This window comes from Microcaecilia unicolor, chromosome 3 (genome assembly GCF_901765095.1).
Source record: "Microcaecilia unicolor chromosome 3, aMicUni1.1, whole genome shotgun sequence".
NCBI lineage: Eukaryota > Metazoa > Chordata > Amphibia > Gymnophiona > Siphonopidae > Microcaecilia > Microcaecilia unicolor.
This window is the reverse complement of record NC_044033.1, coordinates 355966116-355986815: the sequence shown is the minus strand read 5'-3', so window position 1 is coordinate 355986815 and position 20700 is coordinate 355966116. Positions and strand designations below refer to the sequence as shown.

General features: G+C 45.1%; 1 protein-coding gene across 1 annotated transcript in view; it reads right to left on the bottom strand.

Annotated features, from left to right (window-relative positions):
• LOC115466930 (tumor necrosis factor alpha-induced protein 3-like) overlaps positions 1–16292 on the bottom strand; it is a 39220-nt gene extending 22928 nt beyond the window's left edge. The window contains exons 1-2 of the mRNA XM_030198520.1: positions 16037–16292; positions 1650–1951 (exon numbers count right to left, since the gene is read on the bottom strand). Of these exons, the coding sequence (XP_030054380.1) occupies positions 1650–1951; positions 16037–16152 (418 nt within the window). The 5' untranslated portion in view covers positions 16153–16292. The remainder of the gene's footprint in view (positions 1–1649; positions 1952–16036) is intronic.
• Positions 16293–20700: the final 4408 nt, after the last annotated feature.

The window sequence follows — 20700 nt, the reverse complement described above, 5'->3', positions numbered from 1 at the left end:
GTTCATTTTCCTACCCTACTCCTTCAGAATATTTGAAAGATATCATATTAAAAATATAGCATCTTGTTTAAATAATCACTCTCAGCAGCTGCCCCGATTAAATGAGTTGCCAGCGCTGCCACTCTGGCTGCTTTACAACTAAGGAGGCTGAGAACGCTTCCCCTGGGCTTTTTCCATAGTAACGGCCTTCCTTGGCCTGCCCTTCCCAAAATGAAACAAAAATAAATCATTCATTCACTTAATAAGCCAAATCTCTACCACAGCAAAATTATTACTAGCACACCTGCAAGCCCTCACACGAGATCGGACAGAGCATGCTGTTACAGCTCAAGGGACTATGAGGGTTTAAACACTCCAAGCGCTGCACCCTGCAGAATTCCCCCTGTAAAATCTAGAACAAAGATAAGACTTTCTTTTACCCTCTACTTTCAGTTAGATATTGAAAATCATCATTATAAAATTCCCTAAGTATCACTTGGAATTCCCCAGCAATATCTATTTGACTTGCAATTGGGCAATAGCTATTGTATTTTCTGTCTGACATGCAGACATTTGAACCATGAAGTGCACACACTGGACTTTCCAAGTGGGCGTGGCTAGGCTGTGCTGGGATTCATTGCACAAGTGAAATCGCTGCAACCAATAGAAGCTGGAATTTTTCTTCTTCTTTACATGAAGTTTCAATATTTAAACCACCTACTGTCTTCCCCATTTGCTAAACTCTCATATCCTCAAATGCATATGTGGTGAATCACCCCAAAAAAACCAACATTTCCACAGGGTCACATAATCACACACATGTGCTGATGCATTCATACTAATACAATCCTAGAAGCCAGACTGGGTGTGTTTTTAGAGCAGAGCTAGGAGGTATTTTTACCGGCACGACAAGAAAAAAAAGCTTTTTCCATTACAAGCACATTCGTTCTTGACTGCTCCTAAAGTGGATTCTACTTTCAGAGGGAGGCTTATTTATGATAAATGATTATACGGTTATACTTCTTTTAAAATGTACATATATGTCCAAATGCAAGGCTCTTCTGCAAACTAGTTATGAATTTGCCTATCATAAATTATAATAATATTAGGCACATTTTCATTTTGGATAAATGTTACCTGTACTGTACTATTACCCTATCCCTTCTACTATGTTACTATGTATGTTACTATGTTTCCATGCGGAAATATCCAGAAACACTGGAGCCACACAGGACTGTAGGGTCAAATTGCCATGATGGGGAGAGGTCTTTGGAAAACAAGATTGGATCTAACATTATGAATAAAGAAAACAGAACCCTCTAGACCAGGAATTCAGTTCTAGGGCTGCAAGTCAGACAGACAAACCATCTGATGTTTCTAAACATCTAAGTCCAAATCACCCATCTAAAAACACACATGCTGCATTTTCCAAAAGAATTGGAATGTTCTTCCTTGGTCTGTTATTCCATCCCATCCCAAATCAGCAGAGCTGGTCAATATCCTTCCATAAAGGTAAGGAGAGCTCAGATATTACCAGGCATTACAAGAGCAGACAGCCCCCCCCTCCCCTCTATTTAAATTCTTTACTCTCAAAGTCCATTTACCAATAAACAGCAACACATTAAAGGAACAATCTAACCACATTCATTTAGAGATATACAGAAACTCACCATTAGTCTTTAGTGGCACAAGTTTCCTGACTTCTCTGCACCAGTTCAGTTTCCTGCGGCACTCCAGTGAGGTCTGCATACTTCTGTCTATCAGGGCTTTCTGAAGTAGCTCCCGAAAAGCTGGGCAGAACTGACAAGTCCTGAACATTTCCACTGTGTATCTGTGCATGGTTTTAAAGTGATGTATAGTCCCACTATTGGGTCTGGTAATGTCTTCGGGCATTCTTTCCCTGATCTTCACAGCCTTCAGCATATTGCTCATGTACAAAGCCTGAGGGAGGACTTGCTGGGTGGCCATCTTGCTGGAAAACAGCAGAGGAATAACAGTCATTGCCTTGAGTTGTATGTTAACGTGCAGTGCTGCCAGTCTTATATAAAACTCCTACCAGAAATCCCCTGCCACTGCTTCTGTTCAGAATCAGGACAGCTAATCCGAGTTTCCTATGCATCACTTATACACTCCATCAAGAAGTCAAACTGAGTCATAGCAGAGCAATATAGTTACATCACTTTTAAAGATCAGTAAATGCAAATTTCAGGAGAAAGAGAAAAAAAACCCATTTTGACACAGTCCCAGTGTCAGTTCTTTGTTATTTAAAGCAGACCATTTACTTTTTACTCATTAACTTGGCAGAAGTCTAAATGTGTCTTCCTGTCAAAGGAAGATGTTGATAACCCCTCTGGTTAGAGAAACTAAGTGGGGTAACTTCTGAACATTTTTAGATGTGTTGATAAATATAACCAAATGAGTTTCCGACACCAAATTCTTCTGATGTTTGCAAAAACAGCTGTGGTCCAGTAGAGGCGCGAGAACAGCAGGATTCATTCTGGGATACCACAAGGAGCCACTGAGCCATTTCCCACAAACCAGAGCTAATGACAGGGATCTGGACACAAAGAGCTGGAAGCTGAGAGGCGCCAAGAGGTTGACCCAGTGCTATGAACCACAGGGATAGAGTGCCAGTGGCAAATAGACTAAGCAGGGACTCAGAGTGCATTTACAAGAGACCAAACAGAGACCTCTGGCATCTAGCATTCCAACACCCAAGGGAAAAATGCAAAATACACAAAAACAAGCCATTGGTATGTATGGGGGGGGGGGGGGGGCGGGAGGCAGCATTCTTAGTATACTGGCCACACAGACATTCCAGCACATTAGTGGGATACCTTAGGTGATGTTGCAGTGGACTTCACACATAAAAAGGTCCCAGGTACACATCTCACCGTTAACTCCTTATACTGTATGGGGAGCCCTCCAAAAACTACCAAAAACCAACTGTACACCACTATAATAGCCCTTATGTTTGCAGGTGTCACCTATATGTAGGTACAATAGGTTTTTGTTTTGGGGGGGGGGTTGGAGGGCTCATACTTTCCACCACAAATGTATCAGTTAAATTGGGAGATGGGCCTGGGTCCCCTTCTCTACAGTCCACTGTGCCAACCACTAGGCTACTCCAGGGATCTGCTTGTTGCTCTAATAGGACTGGCCATCACATCTGAAGCTGTCATAGAGGCTGGTATGTACTGTTTCTTTCACATATTTGGGGTGGGGGGGATGGAATCAGTGACCACTGGGGGAGCAAGCGGAGGGATCATGATTTAATCCCTCCAGTGGTCATCTCATCACTTAGGGCACCTTTTGTGACTTCGTTGTGATTGAAACAGGTCTAGACCAAAATGTCTAATTTTTAGCCCTGGATGTTTTTGCGTTTCATTATGGTAGAAACACATCCAAGTTTTGGAAGCGCCCAAATACTATCCCCAACACGCCCCCTTGTGATCTGGACGCACTGTAGAGAAAAACATCTCAAATCCAAGTTTCAAAGATTGCAATTTGGACACTTTTTCACTTAAAAATGTCCAAATGCCACTTCATGCAGTTTTGAGATGTTTTCCTTTTTTGAAAATGAGCCCCATAACTTTGTCAAATGATTTTAATTTTACAAATGTGTGCATATTTGGCTTAAGAAATACGTTTCCTTCCTCACCATCTTCTTTAATTCAGCAAAACATATTTAGACTATCTGGGAAATTGAAGACGGAGGAGCAGAAGGGGGAAATGGTGGGGGAAGAGAGAAGTAGAGATGGGGAGAAAGAAGTGATTGAGAATGACTGAGCAGCAGGAGCATTCAGAAGACAAGAAGGTGGAGAGGAGGAATGAACCTGAACAGCTGTTAAAAAAGAGATATGATGAGTGAAAGAGGATACAGATACTGGCATGGATAGGCTGAAAAGGTGCAGAGTGGGTGAAAAAGACTTAAGGATCTGAAAGGAGGGAAGGTACACCCTTTCACTTTCCATTTCTACCTGTGCGGCAGAGTGAAGAGAAAGAGACGGGTTTGAAAATCCATTTCACTTGGCCACTCCTTTCCTTGCCCCTGACCTGAACACATTTCTGACCCCTGATGAACAAACATAAAAACAAAATGCACTGAACCAGCAAATGCGATAAACCAGGATAGTAGCTGTATTAAACAGCAAAAACGGTGTGCAGTGTGGTGTGCAAACTAATTTACTGAAGACACAAACAGAAGACGTGGCTGCAGAGCAATTTTAAGCAAGGTGCTCTCACTGAAAGTTTATCTGCATGTTCTGAGCGACCCATGTAATTAGTACAGTTCGGCTTTGGAGCATTTTATTGCAGGAAGATTGTTTGAACTACAGGACTCAGGAGACCTGCAATTTTACTGTACCCCCCAAAGCAGGCAGAGGCTGAAACACAGCTGCATCTGGTGTCCGTGTCTTTAAAAAATTAGTTTGCTCACCAAATTGCCACCGTTGTGACTACCTCGATGAACTGAAGTCCCAATACTAGTGGTGATAAAGAGTAACCAGTTGGATATGTTACCTGTTCTGCTGGGGTCTTAGGCAATCACTAGCATCTCTGAATCATTAGAATGAAGACGCTTAGGAATATCAAATGATGATTCTGCATTTCGAATACTACAGTCCTCTCCCGCTGAAGGCTACAATAACAAGACATTCCTGACCTGTTGCATCCAACACAAGTGAAAGGGTCTAGACTACCTGGATATTCAGATGTCAACTCTGTTAATGCAGAATAGGACTAACGTATGGGTCTATTATTACGTAGCTGCTGTTCTGTGTTTCCCCTTCACCCAGAAAGCAATTTATTTTCCATTGCGGAGCAAGTTCTGTTGTTTGTGACTTACTACTGAGTGGGTGTTAACACGAGCACACAGAACAAAAAGGTCACACAACAAGAAGCCTTCCACTCATTTACTCCAGGCTACTCATTCTGAAAGCTAATGCCAGGGCTCAAGGATGATTATTAAATACCCTGGCAACATCTATCCCAGCGAGCAGCCCTTCATTATACAATTTCTGAACTGTCAGCATTACTAGATATTTTTTATACAATTGAAATAAAATTCTAGGGCATAATTACATAGTAACATAGTAGATGACGGCAGATAAAGACCTATACGGTCCATCTAGTCTGCCCAACAAGATAAACTCATTATATGTGATACTTTATAGCGAAAAAAAAATCAATTAATTAGTGTACATGTTTGGTCTTTTCTGAGTTAGCTCTGAACACTGAACTGACCTAAAGCTATTAGTCAAACATGACTATAATGAAAAAAAAAATCAATATTTTCCTGTCTAGTAGTGTTTATCTGGGGTAATCACCAAATATTGACCCAACTACCTTCTGAATTCCCAGTGTTATTCATGGTGTTGCTCAGACTTATAATGTATGAAACACTTCTTTAATTTCTATTTACAAAAGCAACCAGAATTCAGCTCTCCTGCCTCCAAATTTACACCACACAAAATACAGGATACTAGCCCTGCTACCAAAAAAAGTTACAAGTTTAAGGGGGCAATTCTCTACAGAGGCACCCGAATGTAGGTGAAACCTAGAAGCATACTTCCTGCCAGATTCTATATATGGCGCCTAGAAAAACTGTGCGGCAAACATTTCTGCCTAAGTGTAGTTTATAAGCGGTGCCTAGATTTAGGCTTGGTATATAGAATATGCTTAGTTGATGGCCCAGCAATTAAAGTATGCGCCTCCATTTATACCAACGAAAACATGGTGTAAATCTCGGCGTGTAGATTTAGGTGAAGAGGGCCATATTCTATAACTTCATGTGTAAATTTTGAAACGCTCATTTCCCCACCCATAACCACGCCCTTTTTTGCCTGCATGAATTAAAATTTAGGTGCAGTGAATTACAGAATGCACTTTGGGAGTTGTGCGCGTAAATTCTAATTATTGCCAATTAGCGCTCATTATTGCTTATTAAGTACTGTTAACAACACCAATGGGCAGATGATCAAAGCCCCGCGCTGTTCCAAACAGCGCTCTAAAAATAGCGCTGGAACAGCGCGGGGCTTTACTGCATGGATGATCAGAGATAATGCATGCAAAATTTAAGCAGCGCAATTATCTCTGATCATGGGGTAGAAATGCGGGCGAATTGTGCCGAGCATGCTCTCCTTAACAATCCTCCCGCACTTGTTTGACAGGTCTGGGCTGTCAAAAGCCCAAACCTGTCAAACACAGGGGCTGGAGGTCCATGGGACCACCAGGCCCTGACTACCCCTGCCCCGAGAGGGCAAAACGGGGGCTGGAGGTCCCCCCGACCATCCCCCCCCCAGGTTCAGGGAGGGCTGGAGATCTGGTGGGTCTCCAGCCCCCCCCAAACCCCCCTGAAATTGGTCCCTAGTGGTCAAGTGGCCGCCGCCCCCCCCAGCGACAGGGGGGCTGGCAGTCCGCTGGACCGCCAGCCCCCCCTTCCAACCCCCAGCATTCGCAAAGGCCCACTCTGTCATCCAATCCGACGCCCACCCTCCCTCTCTGCCTGCCCACCCGCCCCCTAACTTGGTTGGAGGAGGGACGCAGCCTGCCTCCCTCCTCTTCCTTCAACGCCGCAAAATGGCGGCGCCCAGCCCTGCCCAGTGCATCCTGGGATGTGCTGGGCGGGGCTACACACCATATAAGGGAGTTTTGCGGCGTTGAAGGAAGAGGAGGGAGGCAGGCTGCGTCCCTCCTCCAACCAAGGTAGGGGGGGCGGGCACCGGGCAGGCAGAGAGGGAGGGTGGGCGTTGGATCGAATGGCAGAGTGGACCCTTGCCAATGCTGGGGGTTGGGTTGGGGGGGCAGTGGCGGCCACTGGACCACCAGGGACCATTTTTTTTGGGGGGGGGGTTGGGGGGCTGGAGACCCACCGGACCTCCAGTCCCCTGTCGCTGGGGGTGGGGTGGGGTGGGGTTGCGTCGTTGGGGGTAATGGGGGTCTGCCAGCATGCAAATGCATGCTGGACAGGGCTCACCATTCCCCCCCAATGATCTGCAAACCCTTACGCCAGCTCCGAGCTGGCGTAGGGTTTGTCGCGGCCAGCAACCTTATCTTTGGCGCGCTGGTCACTGATCATTGGGGATGAATGCGTTAAGCCCCATTTAGCATGCATTTGCATACTACTTGTGGTAAGAGCCCTTGAGCGCGTTGTTTCACGCGCTCGAGGGCTCTGATTATGCGGGGTTAGCAAACGCTGACGCTAGTATGGCGCTAACAGCCTCTAGCGCCGGCGTTTGCTTTTGATCATGAGGGTACAATTGGCTTGTACAGAATATGCATGGATTTTGGCATGGATCTCTAGGCATGCTATACAGAATCCGGGGGGTTAGCGCCTATCCTGTTATAGAACAGTAGGGCAAAGCCACAACTTAGGTACGACAGCTTACACCACGTCAATGGCAGGCATAAGTAGGCACGCCTAACTGCACACATCTACTATTCTATAAGGTGTGCACGTTGCTAGCTGAAATGCCCACAACACACCCCTGCTACAGCCTATGGGTTGTTATGCACCATGACCAGTGTACCAATTTTACAAAATAGCGCCTAGCACATTATTTACTGTTTAGGAAAAATTTGAACACCTTCCTTTTTTCACAAAGCGGGCCTCAGTAATTTATGTGTATATATGGAATGCATGTTTTGATGCTTCTTCTGGTAATTTTATTTGGTTATTGTAATTCCCAGATGCTTGGTTCTGGTTTCTTTTATTATAACCCGTCCTAAACTACACAGTGGAGGCGGTCTATAAGATATGATGTAACATAACACATATGTGCATAAATGCCAATTCGTGATATCATTCATGCATATAACCACACCTATTCTATAAATGAGTGCATGCAATTGGTACCTATTTTTAATGCTCTTTACAGAATTGCCCTTCACATGTTTTTGTCAGGTGTTGAAATATACCAGCCCAAAGGTACAAGAAGTGCATTTCTTTGCACCATCAAGATATGGATATATAACATTGCTAGACCACCACACCCTAACGTTACCTTATACACAGACCACTTACTAGTCATCAGATTTACATTAAGCTCTGCACGCACTTCATACATATATGTATTTTTTTTTTCCCTGAACCAGTAAACAGTGCTGCACTCCTGCACCAGGCACACTTTTGTTTAATTTGACTGCCAGAGATAGGCACGTTTTTAGGTTCTTATTTTATATGGTTTATGCGGTTAATCAACTCGCTTGTACCTAAATCTGCATTACCCAATCTACAGAGGCCTCAAGTATAAAACCACCTACGCTTCCACCGTTTCCTACATTAGCGCACAACTGTGGAATGGTCTACCTAAATTTGTGAAATTCACCCTGATCATCCGACCTTTAAAAAATACCTTAAGACCTTCTTATTCGGGAAAGCTTACGCTCCTGACCCGCCCCGCACCGCTGTCTATTGAATTCCAATTCTCTTTCCACATTTCCCCACCTCTGCTATTACTTACTAGCCTCTTTCACTACAATGCCATTGACTGTTTGTTGTAGACTTGATGTATGCTTTCTGTAAATTCCTGTAAGCCACATTGGGCCTGCCCTTGGGTGGGAATATGTGGGATATAAACGCTATAAATAAATAAATGCAGGTTTTAAGGCATTTTTAGAAAGCGTATTCCTTTATTCAGATATGTAACTTCTTAATACATGGCTTTATAGATTATGTCTTTAACTAGTAGTTTGATACCATACACGTGTACCCTCTTTTTTATATATACATTATCTTATATATTTTTTTATATACATCTATATTTCTATAAGTGATTGTACATATATTTTTCCTCACTCACATTACCTTTTTAATCTTTTTAACCTCTAACATTTTACATTATTTATTATTTTAATTATATATCAATATTGATCTTTATATATATATACAGAAATGTAGGACAGAAACAAGGCGTGGGAACAGAGTAAGGCTCCTCAAAACAGGCCAGAGACACTGTATATGAATCAAAAGCTTTATTGGAGGATGACTCAACAAGGTACTGTGTTTCGGCACAAACAGTATGTCTTCCTCAGGAATCTCGTTTGTTTGTGAAAAGAACAAACAGATCCTCTCTGTATGTTAATTTGAAAAGTGGTTGTCTTTAAAAAGATCTTTGTAGTTGTGAGTGTCTGTCGCTTCTAAACATCATACTACAGAATTGTACCAGATTCAACTGGTAGCTAAGTACTCATTGCCAACGGATGGAGACTTTGGGGTTGCGGATGGAGACTTTGGGGTTGCAGGCCCTCATGTCTACTGCCCTGGCAACTGCTGCAGGAGAAAGGAGACACGCTGACAGCTTGGGTATCACGTACAGTATAACTAAGTGCAGTGTTCTTTTAACAATAACATAGAGTTGACCTGAATTTAAGGCTGACAACAAACTACCAAATTCTAGGTCAACCATCCCCCTCAGCCACTGTCATCATAACCTTCCTGAAGAGTATGAGAACAACCAGTTCTATTCTGGCCTGCCCTTGCCCCGTGGACACTGATCTGTTCTTTCGATCTGATGATTTTCTCTTTAATTTACCAGTAATAAGTTAGAGAGGGCAGAAATTGCTTCCTATGCAAGTCTTTACTAAACCTCATGGTACAGCTGAAAAGAGATAGCAAGTATGGCCATAAAAACAGTGATTATGCAAACTGTACATATCAAATCTTTTTGCACTCTGTACAACAGCAAATGTTTTGGTGCAGTATGGGGTTGTAACGTAGCTTATTTGGGGTGCTCTAAATCTCAATTTAAAAGAATTTAACTGTCCAGAATACTGCGGTATGTTTGATATGTGGTTTAACCAAATATGACCATACATCGCCTTATTATATTAAACATCATTGGTTGCTTTTGAGGCTAGAATCCTGTTTAAATTGGCTTGTTCACAGTACAAAACTTTACATGGCCTAGGCATGTAATTACCTATACCTCCACTTTCAGTTTACAGCCTCTATTACATATGGGAGGACTACTTGTAATTATGTGTTTTCTTTTCCTTCACCCAAGGATAAGAAGAGACTAATGCCTATGTTTACTAAAGGTGCGCTATGGGCACGTTAGCGTTTTTAACAGGTGTAAAATGCTAACACGCCCATAGAAATGTATAGGCGCGGTAGTGTTTAACGCACCTTAAATTTAAAGGTGCGTTAGAAACGAGTGAAGGAGTAGCCTAGTGGTTAGTGCAGTGGACTTTGATCCTGGGGAACTGACTTCGATTCTGAGTTTGATTCCTACTGCAGCTCCTTGTGACTCTGGGCAAGTCACTTAACCCTCCATTCCTTGTCACTTGCAGCAGATGAATCCAGGAACTAGTGGGTTAAGTCCACCTACCAGCAGGTGGAGATAGAGATAAACAAACTAAAGGCAGTGATGCCAGACGGCCAGCTCCTTCCTCAGTTAGTATGTCTCTATCTCAGCAGGTGGTGGACGGCTTTTCTCCAGCTCCTGGGCCCAAGGTCTCCGAGGGTGCTCCTTGGCCGGTGGCCAGTTTGAGCCGGGGGTGGTGGACTGGTGGTGTCCCCTTTGGCAGCATACTCAGTTGCTGGGTCCCTGCTGCACCTCAAATTCCCTCGGAACAGGCTTTTGCTGTTCCTTTCCTTCCCTGTTTGTTTCTGCCTCCTCACTAAAAAAAAAAAAAAAAAGAGAACCATAGAATTTAAGCACAGGGAAGTGTGTTTTTGCTGAGAGCAGGTTTGCGTTACTGCTGTCCGAGTCCTGTTTTCTGTTGCCTGCTTGTCTGAGCCTGCTTCGAAGTGTAGTCGGAGAGTTTTTTTCTTTGGCTCAGGTGTCAGTTCCCGTGCTTTCCTGGTCCGGGGTAAGTCCTGCTGGGTTCCTGTTTGGGGGCGGGCAATGGCAGCGGATGGTGCGCTGATTTGGCGGGACTCGACAGAGCGGTGGCCCCCCCAAGAGCGTGCTTTCCCACCCGGAGCCTGGTGATTCTCGCACCATTTTGCAATTGGTCGCGGAGCCGGCTCCGGTAGCGGTTTTGGGAAAAGCTTCTTCTCCACTGGTAGGGAGTCGGGATGGGGGGGCGTCAGGCACTGTGGGCGGTGGTGCAGGTGCCATGGCTGCGACTTCCTCCGTTGCGGGGGAGGGGTTTTCACCAGAGTTTATTTTGCTATTCCATCAGGCGTTTTTGTTGAAAAGGCCCTTGCCCCCTCCCCTCACGCTGCTGCGACAGCTTTGGCCTTTGATCCTCTTAAGGAGTCTGGGGGTAACCAAGAGATTTTGGGTTTTTCCCCAGAGGATTTCTCCTCCCTTAAAAAGCCTACGTTTTTTTTTTGGGGGGGGGGGGTCTGAGGACGGGTCCTGCATACAGTCGCCTGCAGCTTCCTCCGTGGTGGCTCTCTAGGAGCAGATGGGGGTAGAGGACGTGGAGGACGGTGTCCTCACTGACCATCCGGAGGACTCTTCCACCGTGAGGATTTTCCATTAGGAGGAGTTGTCTTCCTTTATCTCTCCTGAATATAGAGGGCCCTGAGATTGCTGCTTCTCAGGCGGTCAACCCCAAGATGGCTAGTACCAGACGACCTTCTAAGGCCTTTCCGGTACATAAAGCTATTGAAGAGTTGATTTTGGCCCAGTGGGTGGATCTGGATAGGGGACTGAAACTAGCCAGGGCTATGGCCAGGCTGTATCCGGTTTCAGCGGACTGTTTAGAGCAGTTTGCTCTACCTAGGGTGGATGCCCTGGTTACGGCGGTCACTAAGAAGACTACTCTTCCAGTGGAAGGTGATGTGGCAAGACAGATGGCTAGAGGCCTCTTTAAAACGTGCCTTTGAGGTGGCCGCTTTGACACTTCAAGCTTCTGTTTGTAGTTCTTATACAGCTAGAGCTTTGTTGGCTACATTCTGTCATGGATTCGATTTCGGAGTCTAATATGCCGGGAACTCCTTAGATGTCGCTGATGGATATTGGGCTGGCGTACTTGGCGGATGCCTTGTATGATTTGGTCCGTGCTTTGGCCAAACTCATGGCCTTGAATGTTTCCTCTCGGCGTCATCTGTGGCTCCGTCATTGGGACGCAGATATGGCCTCTAGCAACGGCTCATTAAATTGCCTTTCTGAGGGAAATTGCTTTTTGGGGAAGACCTAGAAAACATTGTTAAAGATTTGGGGGATTCCAAATCTCAGCGTCTTCTGGAGGATAGACCCAAGTCTACTTACAGGTAGGGAGCCTCGGGGTCACGTTTCAGAGAGACGCGATGGTATCACCAGGGGTGGTCCAACGCAGCCTTTCAGCATCCTCGTTTTGGGCAGCGTTCTTCCTTTCACAACGGGGGCTCCTTCTCGAGCCTCCCAATGATGGGGTGCAGGTCCACTCGGGAGGAGAGCAGATCGGTGGTCGGCTTTCTCTGTTTCTTCCAGAGTGGGCCAGAATTACTTTGGACCAGTGGGTCCTCGATGTGGTGCGAGAAGGTTACAAGCTAGATGTCTTCTCTCCCGTCACAGACTTTTTTCTGGAGTCCCGCTGTGTATCACGGAACAAGAGGACAGCGGTTCTGCAGTGTTTGCGAGACCTGCTAATGATAGGGACTATCGTGCCTGTTCCTCCTCTCAAAAGGTGGACAAGTCGGTACTCCATCTTCTTTGTGGTTCCAAAGAAGGGAGGGGGCTTTTCGGCCTATTCTCGATCTCAGAAAAGTAAACCAGTTTTTGTGGGTTTGTCACTTCCACATGGAAACATTAAGGGCAGTTATTGCTGTTCAACCAGGCGAGTTTTTGACGGCTCTCGATTTGAGGGAAGCTTACATACACATTCCCATTTGGCAGCCCCATCAGAGATTTCTCAGATTTGCGGTGCTGGGTCAGCACTTCCAGTTTCGGGCCCTTCATTTCGGAATGGCCACTGCCCCACGCACTTTTTCCAAGGTCATGGTGGTGGTGGCGGCGTTCCTGCTTTGGTACATCCCACTAGTTCCTGGATTCATCTGCTGCAAGTGACAAGGAAGGTAAAATTTTGTCTTACCTGATAATTTTCTTTCCTTTAACGCAGCAGATGAATCCAGAATCCCTCCCTAGTTCAGCCGACGTTTTTTTCATTTTCCGTGCAGTGTGGCTATTTTTTCCTTCCGGGTTCTCTTTTGCAGAGTTCAGACAGATATGGGAACACGGAAAGGATTCCGATTTCTGGATCAAGTTGCAGTTATTTCAAAGTTCTTATTTGGTTCTCTGTTTTTCATAGTGAGGATGGCTTCTGGTTGTTACTGGTTTCATATTTTTGGCCTTGGCAAATGCTTACGAATGACATACTAAATGAGGAAGGAGCTGGCCGTCTGGCATCACTGCCTTTAGTTTGTTTATCTCTATTGCCACCTGCTGGTAGAGGGACTTAACCCACTAGCTCCTAGATTCATCTGCTGCGTTAAAGGAAAGAAAATGATCAGGTAAGACATAATTTTAACGTGCCCCTGGTACAAAAATAAGTACCTGAATATATGTAAAGCACTTTGAATGTAGTTGCAAAAACCTCAGAAAGGCGGTATAGCAAGTCCCATTTCCCTTCCCCCTTAGTAAACATACCGTTAAGGATGACAGAATTCACCTTAGCATTCCAAGCTGCTCAGTATTGGAAAGAGCTCACTCTGATATTTTCTTCTTCTGAGTCATATATGATGTTTAGAAGAAAGGTTAAGACTTCACTGTTTCAGACATTTTTTAAACATAAGATTTTATTTGATTCATTTTCTTTCCCTTCTTTATAATTATATCCCAGAGGTTTGTTCTGGTTTGTCTTGCTCTTGTTATCCGCTTTGAATTGCACGGTATTAGCAGGATATAAGCTTGTATGGTATGATATAGTATCTATTGCCTCATTTCATTGCTTGTTTACTTATTTACTGGAATGTATTAACCGCCTTTACGAACAGATTCACCCAAGGCAGTGTGCTGCAGGTACAACTTAGCATAAAACAATTTTGTTAACAGTATAATAATAATAAATGACCAAATATAACCATATATACAATCAATGAGGTAAACTTGGAGATGGCAAACTGAATCCTAGTAATATAGGATCAACATGATACAGTATCAGAAATATAAACATTCAATAGCACTGTAATACAATCAGGGGCGTATCTGAAAGTCGGCGGTAGCGGGGGCCGAAGCCAGAGTGAGGGGGCACATTATAGCCCCCCCCCCGCCGCCGTCGCTATTTCCGACCCCCCCTGCCGCCGTGGGTACCTTTGCTGGTGGGGGACCCCAACCCCCACCAGCCGAGGTCCGCTTCCTCCTGCTGCTGCGAGGTTTTTTAAGTTCATCGGGATTCGTCCTCCGTCACTCTGCTGCTGTTCAAAGAAGCTGCTAGCTGAATGCAGTTTCGGACTGAGTCTGACGTCGCTGCTGCACGTTGTACGTGCAGGACGTCAGACCCATGTACAACGTGCAGCAGCGACGTCAGAGTCAGTCCGAAACTGCATTCAGCTAGCAGCTTCTTTGAACAGCAGCAGAGTGACGGAGGACGAATCCCGATGAACTTAAAAAACCTCGCAGCGGCAGGAGGAAGCGGACCTCGGCTGGTGGGGGTTGGGGTCCCCCGCCAGCAAAGGTACCCACGGCGGCAGTAGGGGGGTCCAGGGTGAAATCTGCGGGGGCCCAGGCCCCTGTGGCCCCACGCAGATACGCCCCTGAATACAATCATTTAATGGAAATATGACAGATGTCAGCAGAATACGAATGATATCATAATAGGCAGCATGGAAGCGCATTCATATAACAGATATGATGCTCATAGTGTCAGAACAACACAAATGAAAATACCTTAGCAGGCATGCATTAGAACATTCAAACATCAGACAGGATACAAGGCTCAAGCTTTTCATATAATACAATGAAACATCTTAATAGAGAAGGGGCAAGTGCAGTTGAGATATATAGATAGGACAAGCGGTGTAGTACAACGTCATTGGGATAAATAGACAGGTAGCTAAATTGAAGGCAAATTATATGTGCAAACTGTTCTAAATTACAGACTGCACAGTAAACTAGTCCAGGGACAGACTGAGCAGATAGTCAGTTGCCACGTGTATTAAAGGCTTGGAACAAGAGCCAGGCTTTCACCTGCTTCCTGAAGCACAGGGTAGTCTTGAGTGAGTCCCAGTGTGTGTGTGTTGGCTACTCCTGAGAAGGCTCACTGGTGGGTATCACATCGTGCAATTTCTTTGGATGAGGGTACAGAATCTATAGATAATGATGCTGCCTGAAAGGACCTCAGAGGGCCCAAACGTGTATTAAACTGCAAAATAAACAAATCCTTTACTTACTCCTGTGAATGCAGTAATGTCAGAAGTCAAGGTAACCTCGCCATAACACATGTGGCCTTTCCAAACAAATGGAGAGGAGGAGTAGCTTAGTGGTTAGAGCACCCACTTGTTGCTCCTTGTGCTCTTGGGCAAGTAATTTAACACTCCATTGCGGCATTGCCTCATGCATTAATTTAGATTAATGCTAGGTATTTTCACAGTTCCTGGAGGACTTATTCCAGGAACTGTGAAAATACCTAGCATAACTGAATACAACTCACTTTGAGCTAGTACTGAAAAAGGTGTGCACTAAATTAGAAAGGGGTGTATATTTAGAAAGGGCTGGCTTTATTATACCAACACACCTTGCCAATAGGCTTCCTTTGATTGGTTGGCCATTTTGCTACTGGGTCCGCAGTAAATGCTATAGCTGAGGTCCACTGGAGGTGGATACGCTCGCTCATAAATAAAAAGTAACAGCAGGCAAAGCAAGCTTAAAAAATAGGAAAGAATGCAACTATCATAGAACTATGTAAGCCACATTGAGCCTGCAAATAGGTGGGAAAATGTGGGATACAAATGTAATAAATAATAATAATAACAGCGCATGTCACTAGCTACCTGACCTTAAACTGTATGGAACAGTCTCAACCTGCATAAGATACAGATATGAACACGCTAACATACACATATAGTAGATATGTCTTTAACGCGATCAGCTCTGCTATCTCACAGCAACATTAGGAACCCCTTTTGGCTACACCCCAGCCTGCAGCCTAGCAAACAAACACCTGCAGCAACTGCCTTGAACTCTACCTGTCTGCAAAATCAGCTTCGGGAAGAGGGTGGTCAAATTTCCTAAGTGCAATGCAGATTTCCACCCGACGTCCTTTTATTGCTGCAAAACCTCTCTGCCGGTTGTAATTCCCCATGCAAAGAGCTGCAGCTCTAAGAAAGCGAGGATCGGAAGCCTGTTCTCCGTCAGCGCTTCACATTCCGGCACCCGATCGCTCGCAGGACTCCTGCTAAAGCCTGAGCAGTTCGCAATGAAGTCCCAGTTCCGAGCTTTCAGGTCTCCCTGTTGCTCTTGCGCTTGCGGGGGATTTCCATGGCTCGGGACTTTCCAGCCGATGATGACGCTGGCTACAGAGAAGGGGGGAGGAGCTTGGGCTACCGCTCTGCTCTTACGTACAGCGTGCGCCGGCTGTACTGTATAGATAGATACCTCCTCCTAGGGGAAACCCAGCAGTCGGGTCCTGCTGAGAGCTCAATGTGAGACATAAAGATAGGCTGCAGCCGCGATCCGAGCGGTGTTCTGAAAGCTGCTCCCTGTCACTACCTTCTTGCAGTTGCACTTATTTTAATCAGAATGCCTACTTTGCACTTAAGGTTAAGGCTGCCAACTGGATCCAGATTCGCAGATCAGGGTTGGTCTAGGCCTGTGTTTACCCTAGTGCATGCTGGGACTTGTAGTCTTGCTTTTCTTAGGGAACGTAATGGGAGAAAATCAGAACGACAAGGCCCTGCATGCAATGTGGTAAACCCAGGACTGGATCAAACCTGTCCTGCGCATCTAGATCCAGTTGGTAGCCTTACTAAGGTTGTTAGCTGAATCCACATTTGCTTGATAAGTTGATCTAATCCTTCCTTTATCCTGTTACATAGAGTACTTTTGTGTTGGATGGTCTGCTCAGAGGTCCAAAAAGCAAGACACCTCCAAGCTCTGCTGTTTTTCTAAGGTGAAGGGCATTATGCTGAAGAACTGAGCTTCTGTTGTTTTGGTGGGGGCAGATGTTTTCCATTTTTATTGCATTCTCTCTTTTTCATGGGAAATGTCAGTAATTTAAAAAAAGTCATGATATAGGAAGCAATTGGTTAAAAAATAGGAAACACAAGGTCTATATGGTTTTCCTACTGAAGAAAGATCAGCGGTCTGTTTTGGGACTGGTACTTTTTAACATATTTGTGAATGGTCTGTGACTGTAGTAGGGGAACAATGAATGAGATGATCAATTTATAGATGACACAAAATTTTCAGAATTGTTAAACCATGAGTGGATTGTGAGATGTTGCAGGGCACATGGTGAATTCTAGTTTCACCATGGCATTTAAAAGGCAGGTGGAATTTAATGTGGTGAAGTGCAAAGTGATGCATACAGGGAAAAATAATCTTAAATACAGGCATGTGATGCTGGGTTCCATATTAGGAATCCCATTCAGGAAAGGATTGTGAGGGGGTCTCTGTGAGCAATATGTTGAAATCTTTGGCTCATTATGTGGCCAAAAAGCAAATGAATGTTAGGAATTATTCAGAAAGGGATGGAGATTTAAACAGGATATATAATGCGTCTCTATTGATCCATGGTACAAACACACCTGAGAATTGTGTTCAGTTCTCCTCTCATCTCAAAATGGATATAGTGAAAATTGATAAGGTGCAGAGAAAGGCACCCAAAATGATAAAGGGATGGAACAGTGCCCTCTGAAGAAAAGCTAAAGAGGTTAAGGATCCTCAGAAGAGAAGGGAGGTATGTCAGAGGTCTGTAAAATCCAGAGTGGGGTGGACAAGTAAATACCAGTTTACCTTGTCAGATAGTACTAAGGCACTCCATGAAACTAATAGGAAGCACATTTAAAGCAAATTAAGAGACAGTATTTTGTCACAAGTTTGTATGTCTTAAAATAATTGAAAATATTGGGGTCGATATTCAGCCAGTGGCAGTGACCAATTTGTTTAGCCAGTGGTGGCATTATTCCCAGATATTCAATGCCGGACCATGTCTGGGCACTGGCCTTGAAGATCTGGTTTATGTGGCCGGCTATTTTTTTTGCAGTTAAGTGCAATATTCAGCACTTAAACACATAAGCGACACTGTATAAAGATAGGACTGACCTTTTTTGCAGGCTGAGTAAACCACTAAGCTTAGGCGGTTAAGTGCTGAATATCGGTACTTAAGTGCAGAAGTGCTGACTCTGCCCCGAGACCATTCACAAAATAACCGGCTTTGAGTTTAGCGGCCTGTGGTGATATTCAGTGGCACTGACTGGTTACGTGCCACTGAGTATGAGCAGATAGCTCCTAACAAGCGATTTAACTGTCCAGGAGCCGGTTAAATCGCTCATATATATGAGTCTTTATTTGATATTTTGAAGATTAAGCTATTTTTTGGCTTGGATGCAAATGAATATGCTAATATGGAGGAAGGAAGGAAGGAACAGCTGACTTTTTTGGGAATAACCATAATGAATATGCATGAGATATCTCATGCATATACATTATGGTTATTCCCCAAAAAGCCAGCTCTTTCTCCCTTCCTTCCTCCTAATCCAGAACTCCCTCTTCCTCTCCAGTAGTATTTCCCCATACCATGCCAGTGTAGACCTTAGAAATGCATAAGCTCTGTATGTAGATCCTTCAAGAGGTAGTGTGTCATGATTTAGGCTCTACACCCTTTCTGATGTTTTGGTGCTACCTCAGTAAGGCCAACACACAATCTCTCCACTGCAAAACACTATACACAAACTTGTGCAAAAACACACTCATAACTTTACCAAACTATAACAGCACTAATTCCAAGAACAGGACGAGCTTATGCGTGGAAAGGCAGCACTATAGTTACACCGGGCTCTAAAACACCAGTACACTATCTGGTGGAAAAAAAAACAAAAACAAAAAGGGTTGCAAATACTACACACTAGCAGAATACTGCACCTTGATCATACATGAAAAACACATGAGAACAGATATGATACAAGGAACTAGAAATAAAAAAAACATGAAGGCAAAATACTGAACTGGAAAGTTACCTCAAGAAGTTCAACTCAGCATGCAGCAATACTAGAAAAATTGAAACTTACATGCAAAATATCACAGATGCACATTTCCAAAAGCTGACATATTCCAATTAATAAATTCTGAATAAAATACTTTTTTTCTACCTTTATTGTCTGATTGTTTAGTTTTTCTATTTGCTTTGGTCCCAGTGTCTTCTGTTTTATGCAGAGTCTTCTTTCCATTTGATATTTTTCTCTCACCATGTCCACCATCCTTCCTGTGTCCTTATGTATCCTGTCTACCATCTGTAGCCCTGTCCCTATCCTTCCTCCAGTTTCAGCATCTACCCTCAAATCCAGCCCTTAAATTCAGCAATTTCCACTCCATCCATATCTAGCATTTCTCCTCACTCCCCTTTCCTCCATCCATGTGCATCTACTTCCTCTGTCTTCCCTCCCCTCCATCCATGTCCAGCATTTCTCCTCTCTCCCTTCCCTCCATCTGTGTGCATCTCCTTCCTTTGTCTTTCCTTCCCTCCATCCTTGTCCAGCATTTCTCCTCTCTTCCTTCCCCTCCATCCATGTGCATCTCCTTCCTGACTTCCCTGTCCTCCATCCATCCGTCCAGCAACTCTCCATTCTCCCCTGCCCCTCCATTCATCCATCCATGTTCAGCAATTCTCCTCTCTCCCCTGCCCCCTCCATTCATCCATCCATGTCCAGCAACTCTCCATTCTCCCCTGCGCTCTCCTCCATCCACCCATAGCCAGCAAATTTGCTCTCTCTCCTGCCCCCTCCATCCATCCATGTCCAGCAATTCTCCTCTCTCCCCTGCCATCCCCTCCTCTCCATGTCCAGCGATCTCTTCTCTCCCTTGCCCTTCCCTCCTCTCAATGTCCAGCGATCTCTTCTCTCTCCCTGCCCTCCCCTTCCATCCATGTCCAGCGATTCTCCCTGCCCTCCCTCAGCTCCCCGACAGCCCTCCTCTCCGTTCTTTCCTGCCCCCCCCCCCACACATTTAAACCTTTTATTTTCAGTCACAGCAATGGCAGTGAAGAAGTCAGCACAGCGGGCTCGCCTCCAGCTTCTCCCTTCCCTTACACAGTGTCCCGCCCTCGTGGAAACAGGAAATACATCATCGCAGGAAGGTGGGACACTGAGTGAGGGAAGGGAGAAGCTGGAGGCGAGCCCGCTGTGCTGTCTTCTTCACTGCCGTCGCTGCTACTGAAAATAAAAGGTTTAAACGCGCGGGGGGGGGGGGGGAACGGAGAGGAGGGCTGTCAGTCGGGGAGCTGAGGGCGGGAAGGAGGGACTGTCCAAGAGCTGCCTGCAGCGTTGCGCCAGCCCTGCATTTGGGGTGGCAATGCCCCCCTCACCCCCCAAACTACGCCCATGGGTGGCAAACAGGGCAATTGTCTTTGGCCCCCATACTACAGGGGGCCCCCAAACTTGCCTCAAGCTGATGAAGGCATAGGCTGAAGACCAGCTTTGGGGTCTCCTCTCCAGTTTCTGCCCTGGGACCCTGAATGTCTAACACAAGCCCTGGGTGTATTTCCAGCATAGCAAGCAGACCATCTGCCATCTACACCAGTTCCTGGAACAGTTTCAGAGGCTGAAGAATAAACTACAAACTGCTTACAGCACCAAGCTTCCTGGGGACCATCACACATCCAACCAGGACCAAGCCACCTAAAGCACAGATTAGG